The sequence below is a fragment of the Opisthocomus hoazin genome, chromosome 5 (assembly GCF_030867145.1).
Source record: "Opisthocomus hoazin isolate bOpiHoa1 chromosome 5, bOpiHoa1.hap1, whole genome shotgun sequence".
NCBI lineage: Eukaryota > Metazoa > Chordata > Aves > Opisthocomiformes > Opisthocomidae > Opisthocomus > Opisthocomus hoazin.
In genome coordinates, this window is record NC_134418.1 from 19,458,950 (window position 1) to 19,477,160 (window position 18,211).

The 18,211-nt window shown below is 40.6% G+C and overlaps 1 protein-coding gene across 11 annotated transcripts in view; it reads left to right on the top strand.

Annotated features, from left to right (window-relative positions):
- The first annotated feature begins 202 nt into the window (after window positions 1-202).
- SLIT2 (slit guidance ligand 2) overlaps window positions 203-18,211 on the top strand; it is a 271,791-nt gene continuing 253,782 nt past the window's right edge. For 10 of the 11 annotated variants that reach the window (XM_075420615.1, XM_075420617.1, XM_075420616.1 and 7 more), the window contains exons 1-3: window positions 203-1,000; window positions 2,797-2,868; window positions 4,057-4,128. In XM_075420615.1, coding sequence (XP_075276730.1) covers window positions 825-1,000; window positions 2,797-2,868; window positions 4,057-4,128 — 320 coding nt within the window. In that variant the 5' untranslated portion in view covers window positions 203-824. Of the gene's footprint in view, window positions 1,001-1,284; window positions 1,328-2,796; window positions 2,869-4,056; window positions 4,129-18,211 lie in introns of those variants that run through there. The other variant, XM_075420626.1, reaches the window with a different exon arrangement.

Sequence of the window (18,211 nt, forward strand, 5' to 3'; positions counted from 1 at the left end):
AGGAGGATCTGTCACCGAGGAGAAGGAGGTCGCGGATGAACTCCCTTCCAGCAGGGCAACGAATCACTTCTCGAGCTGCTTATTATTACCGTGCTCTAGGACCAGCCCTTTCCTGCTAAACTTGGCTTGGGAGCTTACAGCAGGAGGGGGCGCGGGGGGTGGAAAGCCAAGCCCAACATCATCTTCTGTGTTGGACTTTTTTTTTTTCCCCCCCCCCCCCCCCCCTCTCCCTCCTCCTTCCGTGAGACAGTTTGATGAATGCCTGCGAGAGGGGCATGATTTGCTGAGGCGCCTCTAGCAGGGCGGTGTGTGCGCGGTGTCAGCCCTGCCGCCGCCCCCCGTGGGGCTGTGAGCGGCCCGCGGCGGGGGACACGCGTGGGAGCGGCTGCGGCGCTGAGCGGGAGGAGGGGGCTCTGCGGCCTCTCGCCGGGGGCTCGGAAAGAGAGTCACGGCTTCGGAAGGGGCTCGGAGGAAGATCGGGAGCCGACCCAGCTGCGCCGCGCCCTGAGCCCCGTGGGTTTGCTTCGCCTTCGCGGGGAGCGTGCGAAGACGAGACCCGAGCGCCGCATCCCCCCGCCACCCGACGGGCTAGCGAGGGAGGGAGAGCCCGGGCCTGGCCCTTTCCCAGCGAAGTTCCTTCGGCCGCGGATCGGTGCCACCCACCTCACTTTGCCGGGCTTGTTTTCTCCGCTCGGCTTTGGATAGAACGGACTTGGCTTTCTCCGCACACTGAAAGTTGCCCGAGCGCTCCCCGCGGCGAGGAGGAGGGCGGCGCGCCCCGCGCCTCCCCGGGGCCGAGCCCGGCGGGCCCCGGTCGGGCGGTGATGATGTGCGGCTGGGGGAAGCTCACCCTGTCCCTGGGGCTGCTGCTGGCGATGGCGGGCGAGGCGGCGCCGCAGCCGTGCCCGGCGCAGTGCTCCTGCTCTGGAAGCACCGTGGACTGTCACGGGCTGGCGCTGCGCGGCGTCCCGAGGAACATCCCCCGCAACACCGAGAGGCTGTAAGTAACCCAGCCGGGGCGGCGGCGGGCGTCCGTCGGGGCTCCCGCCGGGGGCAGAGGTGGCCCCCGGAGCCGGCATGGTTTGGGGTCCCGACGCCCTTTGGGGGGGGTGTGTTCCGCTCCCTTCGCCTGCTGCTGGCGGTGCCCGAGTCACGGCGATGCGCGGAGACACGGAGGAGGTGGCCGCCGCTCCCGGCGCGCTGCCTTTCGTCCCAGGGAGCCGCGGTGAGGAGCGGGGGCGGCGGGGCAGGCAGCTCCGAGGCCCGGGGGGCGCCTGGAGGTGGCGGCGGCGGAGCCGCCTCTCCCCCCGCCGGCGCCCATTTCCCGGTAAACTTCGCTAATGCGGCTTGATTTCCCCCAGGCGCTGGGGAAGAACCGGGCCGCGGCTCCCCGCCGCGCTCCGGCAGGCCCCGGGCCGGGCGGCGGAGCTCCGCGGGCGGGGAGGCGGCCGGGGGCGCACAGCCGCCCCGCTGCCCCGGCGCGGAGCTGGAGCCCGGCGGGGCTCTGCCCCGGCACAGGCACGCATCTGCCTTTGGGCGAGGGCACGCCGGGGTGCTTCAGCCTCTTGCGCGCTCCCGCGGGGCTGAACTGTGCCCTAAGTGTGATTTCCTCCCCCACCCCCCTTCGGTGTTTTGGGACCGTTAGGGTACCCTCCGGCTCGGGTATGTCACAGCCTCGGGAGAGGGCAAGCATGTGGTCGGTTTATCTGTCGTATCAGGCTGCCTTTCGGGAGGGTCTGAGAAGTGGGAGAGGTGAACGCATTATTTCTTGCTCTCCAACTCATTTAAATGTTGGAGTGTGACCCCGCGTCTCGAGTGATGAATTTCACTCCGGCTGAGTATCGGTGACGCCGGTTTCTGCTGAGACTTGCGCGGTTTCTTTACAGTGGTGTTCTGGCCACATGTGGTATAAACACACAAAAAACAGGGTGGTGTGTTGTGTTTTTTTTTTTTTTTTTTTCCGAACTACGGGAGGAATGAGCTGTAATTATATTAGGGTAGTTTCCATACAATACCACTTCCTAATGGCTTACCTCGGGAGTTGCAAGTCTGGTTTTATCTGTAGCGATAGGAATGGAGGGAAGTTTGTATCTTGACCCCAAAATGTTATGAGAAAGTGGCATATAATTTCAGAAGAGAAAGTAGGGCTGAAGTATGAACAGAAATGCTAGGGCCTAAATATGGTTTTCTGTTGCTTCTGAATGCGCTTTGCGTTCCGCAGTTGGTATAACTTCCTGCGCAGCAAGCGAAGAGTTTAGTTTTCATAAAATTGTGTTTCCCATCACATATCCATCAACAACCTTATGGTGATTTGAAAGTTAATGTTTGCCATAGGAAGTTAAGCCCTATTCTGCCTTTGCAGCAATACTATGAAAGCTGAAAGTAGCTTAATAATGGTGAAAATTGTCTTGATTACAGTCATTTATTTTTTGTAACATTCAAACAAATACTGTAACATGTATATGTAGTAGCTGTAGTGGTTTTTTAAATGCAGTTATAACTGCATTGAGACAGTTTCTATATTGTTCAAGGAGAACGTGAGCTTTATAATGGCAGGCAGGATTGCCTTTGTAAAGGTCTTTGTAATAAAAGTTTGAAACTACTACTTTGAAGACAAACCTTCATTTAGTCACTTGGAAATCAGGAACTCACACAGTGTTAGTTGTAGGAATGGCTCATTAAGTTTATTTACATCTCCTAATTTCTGAAAATACTGTTCCAGTGAAAACAAACAAAACAATCTGAAAGTAACTTTTGAATGTTTTAATTTTGCTGCTTATAAATTATTCTTCTTAGGGATCTTAATGGAAATAACATCACAAGAATCACCAAGACCGACTTTGCTGGTCTAAGGCACCTTCGAGTTCTGTAAGTTTTCTCTTTCTGTCACTGATACTTTTTAGAACTGATGCTACAGTTTGCTCTAAAAACCATTGAACTAGTTATCTTTCCGTTTATAAGATGGATGGGTTGTCCCTTTGTAACTATTGTGCTTCTGCATCTGAACTTGCAGCCCTTCCCTCGTGTTAAACACTGATATGAAGAAGTTAGCAATTGCCTTAGATATTACTTGTTAAATTTTTTTTAATCTCTCCTTAAGGTTGTAAGATAATGTGAAGGTTTAGTTTGGCAGGTAGCTTACAAGTAAGAGTTGCTAAAATTGGTTGAATAACTGTTGGAGTGACTTCAGTTTAAGGTTAGAAAATTTATATAGCTCACACTGAAAATGGGTACTTTCAACCTGAGCAAAAAGAAATTAAGGAAAATAGTTATTCCTTTACTGAATTTAAAAGTGAGTCCCAAATGGTGATTATTGCTTTTCTATAGTTTGTGGGCAAAAGGAAACACTTTAACACTGAATTTGGGGAAGGAGTAATTTGCTTTGGATTTTTTTGTAAATGATTTTGTTTCAAGCATTGCGAAGCTTTTAAAATTCTGTGGAGCTTTGGGTTTTTTTGGGAAAAAAATCTAACTAATACCAGCTTAAAATACTGCAGAATTTACTTAGGTTGTTTGTTAAGGCTCTTTAATTTGAGCAAGTAGTCATATAAAATCCTTTTCTGTTTCTTTCTGAAACAGAGTATCGTGTTGTAGTAATTTTTTTTTTTTTACAGAACACAACTACTGTTATGATTACAATCTCTGTACAGTCTTTCACTTATGTTTTTTCCCCACGCTACAGCTCACTGTTTTTGTTTTGTTATTCTCGTGTGAGATTAATATTGCTTTCGTACTGTTCAACTGGAGTCTTAGAACTTGCTGAAGAGCAATGATGCCTGTACGTGTTTACACATGGCATGTATGCGTAACTTTTTAACTTGGGACTCTTAAACTAAATGAGCAAATGTAATATCTATTCCTATTTCTTTCACGGAGGATTATTTTTCCCCTTTTGGGTATATGAGCCCATGTAAAGTGTCGATGACAAGGTTAAAGTGGATGTCACTCTAGAACAACTGTTGTACCGTTTTGTGGTCACTTTTAAATGACTGCTGCTAATGCAACAAGTTATCTTGGTGCTATTGAAACTTACATATAAAAATTTCTGTATTTCAGTCAGCTCATGGAGAACAAGATCAGTACTATCGAGAGAGGAGCTTTCCAGGATTTAAAAGAACTGGAGAGGCTGTAAGTATTTTTAATTCTAAATGTATGAGATTTTTTTTGATCAAATTAGTTGTGTGTTAAAGTGTTCAGGCCTCTGATTTTTTCTTGTTTGTTTTTTTTTGTTGTTGTTTTTTTTGTTTTTTTTTTTTTTTAAAAAAAAACATCTTGAGATATTTATCCTTATTGAGATACAAGAGAGGAAATTCTCAAGGCAGTATATATGGGACTCGGGTAGGGGGGAGCTTTCATGAGCAGTCCAGATTTGAAGTATAAACTGCAATTGTCATGTAGGAAATAGCTTGAATACTATCAAGTATATTCCCTTGAATGCACAAGGGCTTCTTCAAACATGCATACACCTAAAAAATCCTGTTCTCAGAGGTATGGCGTTAGATGCTAGTGTTGGAGATGTTGGATATTTTATACAATGTCTTATTGGAAGTAACTTCTAGTTATAAACTGTTGTCTTGTTACATAGTATGAAAGCAGTAATTGAATTCTATTCCAGTTCTTACATGATGAAAGCTTTTTACAAAGGCTTAGAAAAAATGCAAACTGTTAGCTTTCAAAAATGTATTTGGACTTTAAAAAAAAAGGCTGACTACTTCAGGGATGAGAGTATCTTGTCTAGTGAAGTGCAAACACCTGCCTGGCTGCAGTAGGATGTAAGAAATGAGTAATTCCTAAACTGGTTTAGCTTTTTACAATAACTGCTTAATTTTCAGTAGTACTTCCTTATTTTGCTGCGTTTTCTCAAATGAAAATATCTTTTGAAATGTATTGTTCAACGTATGACATCTGACTTGTTAAAGGCAAGATGCTGATTGTTGGATGAAGTTTCACTCTGGAGCTAGGAAAGTCTATGAATGCCACTGTATTAATGTATGTTCACATAGAACTTGAGTAGTGTCTTTGTTATCAGTCATCTCAGTTGCTGCATTTTCATTAGATCAGTTTTTCATTAAGCACACCTAGGTCTTGCTTAGTTTTTAATCTGCTGCTGCTTTAACTTCACAAAGTTATTTCTGCTTTACTCTGTCCAAAAGCAGCATTGGCCTAAACATTCTGTTTGTGTTATTATAGTTATGCTCTGTATCCACAGCTGCTGTGTATTTAAAACAAAAAAACCACAAACCATTATGGTTTGGTTGGTCATATAGACAAAGCTATTCAAGAGACTTAGTAATCACCAGGGTAATTATGATATTTCTATAATAGATGAAATTTCATCTACTTGAGATAATTACCACATTTTTTTCAAATAAACAAAAGTGACTGTTTGACCTAAAGAAAGTGTCATTATATAGTGCAGCCTTTTTTGAATAAATTTTAATGAGATTGATTGCTCTTAGCAATGCATAGTCAGATTTTTTCAAAGTTATATTAAAGCAGACTCAATGCAGTGCTTTTTTACAATGTGTTTTAAACTTTGTACAAAGTATAGGGGTTTAGTACAGCTTCTCCTGCTGAGGGATATATTGGAATAATATATACACATTCCTAAATTTGGTTTATAGTGTCTAGTTAAAAAATTAAACAGCAGGATAGTTCATATTGCAAAAGTAAGTACACATGCATGAAACATGAATAAACATTAAAAGATCCATGCTTTCACTGTGAATGTGGTTTGACACGGAGACACCAAATACTTAAGTTTTAAAACAGTATATAGTGAATTTTTTCTTGGTTATCTTGAATCAAGATTCCACTATGTGATTTGTTAACAATGTTTCAAAAATTATTTTAACTTGTCATAATTTTGAGGCATTGAATTGTAGGATTTCTGAAGTACAGAACTGTAATACGAAAAAAACCAACTTTACTATAAACTTGCTTGTTTGTAGTGTTCACACTTTGCCATTTCTTTTTTTTGGGGGGTTTTTTTCTCTCTTGAAAAACCTGAAAAATCTTTGCAAAACAGTAGATATTTTCCAGTGACATAAGATACTAGTTCTGAAGAGAAATCCTGATAGTTGTGGCTACTTTTGTGGATTATTTTTGTTGCCTCTTCAGCAGGCAAACTATCACAGTTGACATTTTAGTCATATAGACCTACAAAGTTAGAATCTGTTCTGTCTTCAGAATTTTTTTTGCATCTGCTCCAGTACTCATCAGTTTCTTTAATTTGCTGGAATTCAGGCAGTGTTAGGTGTGTGGGTGACTTGTAATTTGAATATATATGCAGGATGTCTTTAAACCGCCCCAGCTGTTGGCTAAGAGCAAATATTTCATATTTGTGAGGAAAAGCTGAGAAAATGCCTCTTATTTACAACTGCCAAGTCCATCTGATGAAGGCGCATTGTTATCTGACAGCCAGTTCATCTCCTTGGGATTCTGAAATTCAGAATGATTTCTCGGGAAACTTGTGGGTACTTTCTTAAAGTATTTTCTTTTATACATAAAATAGAAAGCACTTTCTTAAAGTATTTTCTTCTATACATTAAATAGAAAGCACTTTAAAGCTTTTAATTTTTTTCAATATGTGAGTGTAGGAAGTCACACTTTCCCTGTAAGTGTAATGTGCCAAACTACTGTCAAAGAATACCTGATGTAGTCCTGTTAGCGAGCGAATGGAAGGTACAAGTGAACCTTACTGCAACTTAAGCAAACTTAATTTGGTTTATAAGGTTGTTTACATGTAGTATTTCTTATGTTGGAATATCTTGTGCTAGCGCTTACAGGCTGAATTTTAAAAGTGTTTCCTGTAGTTCAGTACTCTCTTTAACGTAAAGAACAGACTTTCACGGTAGTATCCCTTTGGGGAAAAAAAAGTAAATCCATCTCTCTAGGTTAAGTGGTACATTTGAATTTTTTGTTTTTGAACTGGAATTTCAGTTACAAAATAACTTCTTTTTAGGCCAATTACCCTTATTTCCAGGAAACTGTTTGGTTGATCAGTGATTTACTCATTGTGAATACTCATTTGTAGATCTGTAAATCTGTAGATTAGAACTCTTTTGTTCTGCAAAACACTGAATATCTTTAACTCCCTGTATGGGAAGTGGAAATTGAAGACCTGAAATGCTTTGTAAAATTAATCTCTGAGAGAAGAAGCTCTCAACCTTCTCTTCAGAAGAAAACTATTGAAGATATGATTTGATGAAACCTATGTATGCCTCTTTCAGGTGGATAGAAATGTTTCTCCTATGGTTTAGTTAAGCAACAGGAAATCTCTAGCGTGCTAAATAGCTTTGTGTATATACTGCTACATACATTTAGACCTAGTATGCTCCATAACAGGAATTTGTGTCACACCAGTGTATTTGTAGAAGTGCAATGGAAACCAAAACCACAATAAACATCGCCATAACAAGTGATTGTTACTGCTGTAGCTTTAAAGTAAAAATGTTTAGTTAGCAATAAATGATCATATAGTAGTGCCTACTATGTAAGAGCTGGGAAGGAAAACAAGATGGAAACTAGCAACTTAATCAGCTAGATTTTAGAGTTGTGGAAACTTGCTGGGTTGCTGGAGAGACTCTGGTGAAGCTGGAGGTAATTTTGCTTTTATGTTGGATACTCCTCTGAAGCCTTTGGCCAAATAAATGGATATACACCACAATTTCCACTTAGTTACAATCTCTGGCAGTCTTGTCTGAAGGCTCAGCGTTTAAGGAGGTACTAGCTCTGGTCCAGACCGATTTGATACAACACCGCCTGAGCTAGTAAGTCTGCCATGAATATGGCTTTCTTTACTGCCTGTATCTTGAATGGCTGCATTCCGTGGTCTGTGTTGTGTAGATGATCTGTCTGCTGAAACAACCTTCTGTGAACTGTTTTTCCAGTGACACAGCTTGTACCTTTGTGTACAGCCTGAGGCGGTGTCAAAAACTCTTGGATTAATTACAAACTTGTCTGTCCTATATTTAACATCCGCGAGACTTTCTGTATTGACTAGTAACCTGTATTATGAGCCCATATTCCTTTGAGTAAGGCCTCTAAAAAGCATATGGCTTTTCAGTATGTTGCAGATCCCATAAAGAAAAGATTGGGATGTGACCAGATGTTGTCTGAACCTCTCTTACATAGACCACACTAATGTATTAGTGAGTTTCACTGTGCGTCATGGCAGGAAGGCACAAAGGGTCAAGGCATGGAGAATTTCCATAACCTTTAAGAATTTCCAGAAACCGCTGCTTATTATGGGAGACAAAACCTATTGAAATGATTCCTTATGAGAACGTGAAATGAAACACTTGTTTCTTCTCTCTTTATAAAGCTTTCATCTTGGGTGTAATGTTTATAATAGTTTGAAATAGTCTCTTAAGAAAACAAGTTGAATATAAACTGAAAATCTCCACTTTCTGAAAACTTTAACACTATTATTAGACACAGCCTTAGAAATTACTTAAAAAGTGTAGTCAATTTGTCATCCCCAAGACCACCTTCTGTGGTGTTGCAGCTACTGCTCAAAGTATCCCAGCGTTCTTACAAGCTATTGTCAACTTGAGGGAAGTATAAAATTTGGTTGAAGACAGCTGCTATAGACTGTTGAACCAGTTCTATTATAAGCTACTTAGGTCTAAAATTTCTGTACAGTTCTTTGTACTCCAGAAATACAATGTAGTCGGGTTTTGAGGGCTAAATATGGTCTTCACTTGTTTACATAGCAGAGCAGCTACCTTTTCATTTAGGTAAAAATATTTTTTGGCTGATAGGAACATTGTTTTTAACCATAATTTTTCTATGTCTAGTAGCTGAGATGCCAGCTGTGATCATTCTAAGACTATGCTGAACATCGAAATGATGTCAGGATAGGAAGAGCTTACAGCATTCGTTTGAAAACTGCCTGCATTTTTCTTCCTGTATTTGTGAATAATGTGTTGAGGCAGCAGTATGCCCCTAAAATGCTAATTTGGAGTCTGATTCTGCAGACATTTGCCACGTGAATAACTTGGTTTGCATGAGTACTCCCACTGACCACTCTTGTGAGAAAGGTTGTGTGGCCTAAAGTTTCCAGGCCAAGTGCCTACACTTTTGATACTTGAGTTAATATAATTTATTTCTAAAATGTCTATTTTTTAGCTTAGGAGCTCTAAAGAGCTATCTATGTAGACTTAAACTAAGAAAAAACCCACAAACGGAAAAAAAAAACCCATGCCCCATGAAACTGATTTCTCCTGAAAACTAGCGTGGATGTAAAATGTTACTCATGGGCTCTAGAACAACTGCAACTTCTGAGTTTCTATCTGAGCTAAATATTTACATCCCCCCATACCTCCCCAAAAACCACCCCCTCTGAGCTGCATGATGTGAGTAAGCTGAAATCCTGAATTCAAAAGAATGCTGTAAGGGTTGAACTTCAAGTTGGTACTTGAAATAGCTTTTAAACGGAAAGCACTCTGTTGTATTTTCACGCTTCTAACAATGTATTACTGAATGATGGAGAAAAGTATTTCAAGAATTAAATGTTTTGTTACAGTTCATGCATTTTTCTAAATTTTTACAACATAATTCTAAAACTGAAGAATTGTCTGTATTTGCTGTTTGTTGGGGATCTATCTCTACAAGTACATTAAAACAAGTTATTAAAACTTAAGAAGAGAGCATTTACTTAGGAGTGTATTTAAGAGTGTTTGACTGAGTAGTAGTGAAAATCATTGAAGTTTTGTTTGTGCTGTGGATGAACAATTTGAAAGTTACAGATGTATTGAGGCACAGAAGTGTATTTTAGCTACATAGTTTCCAGGAAGAGTTTTTTTTCTCCATAGTAAACACACTGAAGTACTACTTGGATCTCTTTTCTGAATATAAATCTAAATATGAAATTGTTATGTTTGCAGCTTGTGCAGCAAGGGCTTAATTATAACCTCAATACATAGAGGTCAATTTTGTGAAAGATATTAAATGCAATTCAGTATAATAAAGTAGTTTTTAGCTGTATTTCACATATTACATGTTAGTTTTCTGTTTGGGCTTTAACCTAGTTTGATAAATGTGATAAACTATTAAGCTGTGTTAGCAGGTTTTGAAATTAGAAAACCAAAATTCACTTCTGAGTTAACGATCTCTGAATGTATGGTGTTTTACAGAGCATCTCATCTTAGAAAGGTATAGCAGGATGGACTAAGAAATAAAATGTTCCGTCTAGGATAAAAGCAAACACAGCTTGTCTTGAGCAATACTGCCCACGAGGCCTGGCCAATTATCGTGGGAATTAGCAGCTGTTTCAAAATAGACTAGATAAACTAGTACTGTTCTTTTTGTCTAGTCTGGGAAGGGGCCACACTATTATGTGTATGTTCTTTCTTAGTGAGCAGACTTACTGTATCACTGATAGGGTAAAACATGCTTTCCAGAGATTAAAATAAATCTGTGCTAACTTTTTGTTATGTATAGATGCGTGACATGAGATTGCAGTTTTATTCTAATTATTTGACTAGCTCTATCCATAAAATGTAAATTTCGAGTAGGAAAATAGTAACGTTTTAAAGAGGAATAGCAGGATTTTCAGTGATTCTTTAAATGTGAGCTGTGCCAATAAATTAATCCCAGAATAATTAGTTTTGGTATGAACTCTTTCTTTCTGGTTTTTGAATCTCTAGTAGAATATAGCCCTTTCAGTGGTAGAAAAGGAATCTTAAACCCCCCAGATTTCACTTCTACAGAGCTACATGATTAAAGTTCAGAGGCAAGGACTTCTGGAAAAAAATGCCAAATGTTGTCTGTTTTTATGATGCAGTTTTAACTGAAGCCAAATCTGATTTCTTTTTTCCCCCAATTTACAGAAGCTTAGTTGTGGAGTTTAAAGGCTAGTGCAGAGTTTTAGGACCCCTGGTTGAAAAATGTTGTGTTAGCAGTAGAGTCACTGCTACTGTTCCAGGAATCATTTGTGTCACTGTCACAGCTAAAAGCACAGCCAGTAAATGAATGATACATCAACTTGTTGTGCTTGACTATGCGTAGTCTTGATGAAAGCAGCTTTTTTGGTAGTAAGGCTTTGTGTTATGTGGTATGGAAGTTGTACTGAGCTCTTAGAAGGAGTTCTTATGTCTTTAGATAGAAGTTAGTCTCCAATTTAATTTCTCACTGAATCATAGTCTTCATTTTGGTGTGTGCAAGTTCATTACTGAAGCCTGAGAAGTAATTTTTCAATTAGGGTACATTCTGAACAGTTTCTGACTACTGCAGTCAGGAAGGTCTAGATAGGACTGCCTACAACCTGAGGTGTTAATGCATGTGCTTGTTTATTAATGCTGCTTGATGTTTTGATTTTTATCCCCTTTAAAGCATTGATACTTAATCACCTGTCTGGCTCCGGTCTGAATATATGAGCATTTGAAGGGTTAATACCTTCACGCATGTGTGATGACTAGTGGAAGAATAATGAGTTCAGGTAGAGAATATGTTTTTGAACAGCCCTGAAGGGGGTGAACAGTTATTCCTTGTTAATTATGGATGTGAAAAATCCTTCTTTTAGCTAATCCTACATAGTTGAAGGGCAAGGCATAGCACATTCCTCATCTTGGAGCAAGGAGGAGACCATGAAGCCTGCGGTGCTAATCACTTACCAAAGGAATGTGAGACCATCATACACAAACTGTACTGGGGCACCGGTATTTACAGTTTAAAAAAAAAAAAAAAAAAAAACCACCAAAAAACCTACAGTGATTATTCTGCATTAGCAGACTTTTGTTGAAGCAACTTCAAGTATCTTCTCTAAAAATGTCTGTTAAATGAGAAATAGACAAAGGCTGTCTTGGAAGACAGTATTTAAAAAGATACCATGTCCTAATGGAATTTTAAAAATTAGATTACAGCTACATTTTGATTGCAGAATACTACAAAATATTTCATAAAACTTTAAGTCCAAGAGCCGTATTCTTATTTTAAAAGCCTTGTAAATGTTCGCTATTATTTTTAGTATATTTTATTCATCCGAGTGTCTTTTCTCATGGGACTCCTTTTATAGGTCTAGAAGTCAAATTGCAGTGAGAAGTCCTGTTTGTTCTTTGCAGACCTCTTTACAAATTCCAGGGCAGAAAGGCTGTTTATTTTTCCCACATCTGTTTTGTGCTCATCCTTTGTGACATTGTTTGCTGGATGCTCTTCTTTCTCGCTTCCTCTGAAATGGGTAATTTGCACTGTTGCAAAATGTTGAAACCAAATCTGATTGTACAGAACTGTTGTGTCAATGTTTTTTTTTTTTTTTCCAAATAGTGTTTTGTTTTTGGAAGCTATTTTAAATTGGTGCTATAGAGCGCTGATATTAATCTTAAAGCTGTACATTGTAGTTTTACTCTGTAAAAATCTTATTTATCTGTTGCAAAGCCAGTTCAATATTTTTTTAAAAACCAGATTTAATGTTAGATGGCCACAGGTGAAAACTGAGTTGTCATTACACTTTAATATAACATATTTCAAAGACCATCTAAGATACTCCTTATTTTAATTGCAGAAGCCACAGTTCTATCTGGAATTTTACAGTTCAACTCCAAAACATATGAGGGATCTGGCTTCATGGCTGCCACTTCAGTGACTCATACTGTTATGTTACCTCATTTACTCTGAAGAGTCTGGTTGAAACTTCATCAGAAGAAATGTTTTATTTTCCTTCATAGCATGTAGTGCATTGTGCTGGCTTGTCTTTAATAATAGTCTAGACCAATAGTCAAATACAATGTGGCAAAGTCTCCCTTCATTTTTTTAAGACACACCAGTCTTTCTGACTTTAGTTTGGCAGGATGCCTGTACAGGTGCTACAGAAAAATACTTGAAAATTTAACTGTGGTAACTCAGTGCCAGAAAGACAGTTGCAAGCCGGTCTATCCTATCTGCAGGCCCTTCTTGCCTTTCTAAACAATCTGTCCAAACTCTTGCAAAGTTCCATGTAATAGGTCAACTTCCTCTACCCTCTTTGCTTCCTCCCCCCAAAGTAATCCCAGGTGTTGTCAAAGATCACCCTTGCTTCATCTCATACTTGATCCTGTATGACTTTATGAAGGTTTTATAACTTCTGTTTCCTGTTTTGTGGTATATATTATAGAATAAAATCCAATGAATTAGCCTCACAGGACTGTGGATGTTTGAAGGAGCATTTTGTGAATTGTCTAATCCCATGCCACCGATTAATGCAAGGTCAATCGGAGCAGTTGGCTGAGGGCTGTTTCCAGTTGGGTTTTGAATGTCTCTAACAATGGAGAATCTACAGCCTCTCTGGGCAACCTGTTCCAGTGTTTGACCACCCTCAGTCAAAGACTTTTCTTATGTTTAAATGTAATTTTCTGTATTTTGATTTGTGCTTGCTGCCTCTTGTCCTTTCGCTGTGCACCCTTGAGAAGACTCTGGCTCAGTCTTCTTTACTCAGGAAGAAAATGCATCACTTGCTTATACACATGATGCATTTATACACATTGAGGTCCCTCTGAGCCTTCTTCCCAGGCTAAACAGTCGCAGTTCTCTTGACCTGTCCGGCTGTGACAGATGCTTCAGTCTGTCTGCTTAATCATCTTTGTGGCCCTTCTCTGAAGTTGCTTCAGTATGCCCATGTCTCTCTTGCAGTGGTGAGTTCAGCACTGGGCACAGCTCACCAGGTGTCTCACCAGTGCTGAGTAGAGGCGAAGGATTACCTGCTGGCAACACTTTGCCTCATACAGCCCAGGATGCTGTTGGTCAGTGTGCAAGGCCACATTGCTGGCTCCAGTTTGATTTCTTGTTCACCAGGACCCCAGGCCTTTCTCTGCAAAGCTGCTCTCCAACTGTGTGTGCTGATCTCCAGTGTGTGCTGGGTTTATTCCTCCCCAGATGAAGGACTTTGCGTTTCGCTTTTGTTGAGCTTCATGATGTTCTGTTTTGACCAATTCTGGAGCCTGTCCAGGTTCCCCTGACAGGCAGTGCGTGCACCTGGTGCATCAGTCATTCCTTCCAGTTTTGTATCATCTGCAAACATGCTGAGGGTGCACTCTGTCCCATCTTCCAGGCTGTGGAAGAAGATGTTGAACAGTACTGGCTCCAGTGCAGACCCCTGGGGTGCACCACTACTGACTGTTCTCCAGCTGGACTTTGTGCCACTGATCACAGTCCTTTGAACTTAGCACTTCAGACAATTTTCAGTCCACCTCACCATCTGCTTTTGTAGCCTGTACTTCATCAGTTTGTCTGTGAGGACAACTGTTATGAGAGACAGCATCAGAAGCTTTGCTGAAGTCAAGGTAAACAACATCCACTGTCTTCCCCTCATCTGCCAGGTTCCTTATTCATTGCAGGAGGCTATCAGGCTGGTCGAGCATGATTTGCCCAATTGTAAATTCATGCTGACTGCTCTCAGTCATCGTCTTGTCCTTACTGTGTCTAGAAATATCTCTGTTTTGCTCTATCACTGTCCCAGGCACTGAGGTGAGGCTGTCCAGGCTGTAGTTTTGTGTTTTGTTTACTTTGTTTTTCACACTTTAATTCCGCCTATAGCATTAAAAAATAAGATTAATGACCAGATATTTATAAAAATATCCTTTCTGTTGAAACACTAAGGAATACAGAAGCTTCCAGAAACAAAAGCCTTAGCTTCTCTCTTTCATCTTAGCAAAAAAAAAAAACAACCAACCAAACAAAAAAACCCAAAAAACCCCCCAAAAAAAACCAAAACCCCAGCAACTAAACAAAAGAGCTTGTCCTAGCTCTGCTTATACTGGAAAGCCTCTTAAAAGAAGCAAATGGAGTAGAGACTCCTGATTCTCTGTGCAGAACAGTGTTCTGCATAAAGTATGGAGAATTGATTTGGGTATGGGAGGAATGTGGTCATTTTCGACTTCACATCAAGCCTGTGTGAGAAGAAAATGAAGAACAGATAATAGGTGAGTGTTAGTGTACACTAGTATAGTGTAGTACTATAGTTTGCAAAATAACTTTTACCACATCCTACACAAGTAAGAAACTGAATTTGCAGTAGTGTCTGTGTCCTGCTTCCTTTCAGAAAATTTAACAAAACAAATGTCTAATTGGTATTTGATGTTAAATCAAAACTAACTTAGATATCTTTATTAGCTAATTGCTATTTAGCCTGGAAAATGGAGCCCTGATAAAGTGGCTCTTGACCTGGGGAAAATTTTGACTTAGGCATCCAAATGCAGTAAGATCAGCCCTGAACTTCTCAGATTCCAATTTTTATTCATGTGGTCAGTAAACTTGATATGGCTAGGTTTAATGAGATTATGAGTAGTTTGACTAGAGATGAGAAGATCTTTGTGGAGAATTCTTAATGGAAGAACTGGCACAATCTTTTGCTTAGCCCTTAGTTCTTGGTCTGCCTTCTCACTTGATGACATGTTCATAGAAATCACATTGACAGACAGCAGTTGCCAGATGTGTTGGAGTTCAGCAGATTGTGGCATTGGACATGGGTGCACAGACGTTCTCTGCCTCTGGCAGGGCAGATACACCAACATGTTTTTTGTCATGAAGTAACAAGGCTTGCCTTCCTTGAAGATGTGAGCCTAAGTCAAGCTCTATATCAGGTTATCTGGTGAGGAAATAGGCATTGCTTATTTTGATGTCTGTTATTCTGACCCTGTATATCTAGGGCCAGGTTTTTAGGACTTAATGTTTAAACCAGTCCATGGAGATGATTTGAGGGCTGTGCACTAGCTTTCTGCTTGGAAATATTTGGGTAGTTTTCTAGGTTGATTCTGTATTTCTTGTGCTCATAAAGCCTGAGCTGATATTAGACCTTCCAGTCAGATGCATATCCATGTAACCTGTTGGAACTACTCGAGGAGCCTGATGGCTCAGTCATTGTGAGTAGAAAGTGTTGTTGCATGAACACTCAGTGGTTTGTTTACTGACATGTCCTTTCATTGAAAACTGAAATTTAGTGAAAAATGTTTGTGTGCTTTTAAAGTTTATGCGTATTTTGAAAATGAGCTTTGGTGAAAAGATGTTACATGGTATTTTTAAATGAGTGTGATAGTAGTGTCTTCTGCTGACAAACAGTGGACGTGCTTCTTTGGAGAATACTATTTCTAAGCTATACAGTGCTGTGTGTTACTATGCGCGGATAGTGTATTTTACTTTTCTTGGCTAACTTTGGAGGAGGAATGAGAAATAATGACTTCTGCTATCATTAACTTTCTGTGAGTTGGAAGACTTCTATCATTCCTGGAGCAATGGTGGTAGAATAAAATGCGTCTGTGCCTTGTATTTAGAGTTTTGGAAGGCTCTCAGTCTCTATGCACCCAATGGGATAGGCTCTTTCTAATTAGAGTACAGCTGATTTATAATTTACTTGGAACAACTCTTAATTTCTGTCAGTTCTCAAGTTATCTTTTAGGGCTTCTGTTATTTTAGGGGGTGTGTGACTAGAATTGCATCTACCTGAACTAAAGCCCACTGGAAGATGACTTGTGGGGGACAAAACAGCAGCCTTCCAGTACCTCTGAGGTGGTTATCAAAAAGCTCAAGGCAGGCTCTTTGCTGTGGTGAGGCCACAAGCATAAATTGAAATGAGAGGTGGTGACTGGGTATAAGGGCAAAACTTCTTCACCATGGGGACAGTCAAGCACTGGAATAGCTCAATTGCACAGAGAGGCAGTGCAGACTGGTACTGCTTCTCTGACTGTATGTAGTTGATTACAATGGGATCAGAAGCAAATTACAGTGAAGGTTGTTGTAATAAGCCTGGGAAACAAATACAGACCTGCTCATGAATTATAGCAATTGCAGATGATTACATTGCTGACAGCGTAGTTAAGATTTATCTTTTTTCCTCCCTTCCTCCCCTATGCAGGATTGGTACTGGATCACAGTTACTGTCTTGAGAACTTGAGAGACATCAGAATGGGTTGGTGCATGGCCAGACTTCAGTGGGTGAGGGTACCTGTCACTGGGATAGCTCAGTCATTCTCTACATACCCTCTGGCTACATGCAGAATAAAAGTAAAACCCAGATATGCACCTATTTTTCCAAAGCTAGCCTGTTCTCTAGAACCAGTAAACTGAATCAAGCCAATTTTTTTGATTACCTTACTGTTGTCTGCTTCACAGTGCAACCTATTGCTTGTCTGTACCTACTTTTTATGCGTCTATTGATATTGAGCGTCCTTTAAAGAGTGTTTTCACCTGCCCATCCATCAAATATTTTCCGTCTTTGTCCTGAAGTTGGTCCTTCTGTATACTACTTCTTTCACTTCACTTTGAAGATGATTTTGTAGTCTTTACTGTGTTTGGAAGACTGAGCTCTGGGGGCTTTAAGCTGAAGTATTTAAAATAATTTGTTTATTTTAGGTAGTACGTGAGCTTTGCTTGAATTCACCATGAATAGCTCAAAAATTTACGTGTGCCAGTCTGTCAGTTCACCCAGTCTCTTCCTAAAGATACATTCAGTAACAGAAGCAAAAGAAGTTATATATATTTTAGTTGCAGCTGTGCCTCAGTTTTGTTAAACTGAAAGAATTATAGGATGTTGGACCCTCATCCATTTATTTCTGGCCACTACCAAGAGACTTTGTAGTCCACGGTATTGCAGTGTTAGAAGAGATTCTCCAGTACATTTTCTGTTACTTAGCAGCACTAACACCATCTCTTCTGAGCTCTCTGCCTTTTGCTTGAGAAATGCCAATTTTTCTAGCTCAGTTGAGAAACTGAACTGTAGCAGTACGGAACATCTCATCACTGTTTCTTCAGGGCTTCACCTTGAACTTCATGCCAGTTCTGGGACAGTTGTTCAGCTGATGTGACTGCAACTTCACTTCTCACATTGTCCCAGGCAAAATGCTGCCTGCTAGCTAGCTGTGGTGAGGTCTCTGCCAACATACATTGAAAGAAAACATGGTGGGCTTTCTCTGGTTGTTCTTACTCTGCAGTGGCTGTAGCTCTTCACAATCTGTAGTCATGGATTCTGTGATCCATCTGTGCTTACCTCAGGTTTCAGCTCCAGGGAGAAGGGGGATCTTGCCTGTCTCACTCTTGTTCTATTAAGTCTGTGTTCTGGATGGGTATTGCTATTTCAGACAAATTTAAGCATGAGACGTGAAAAAATGGAAATATTGGAGAACCATATATATTAGTTAACTGTTCTAAAATAGTGTTTTCTGGACTCCTGTGTGGCTCTGGCTCAGAGATTGACAACGGTTCATAGTGACTGTTGAACTGGAAGCAGTTGTGTACTGTGATA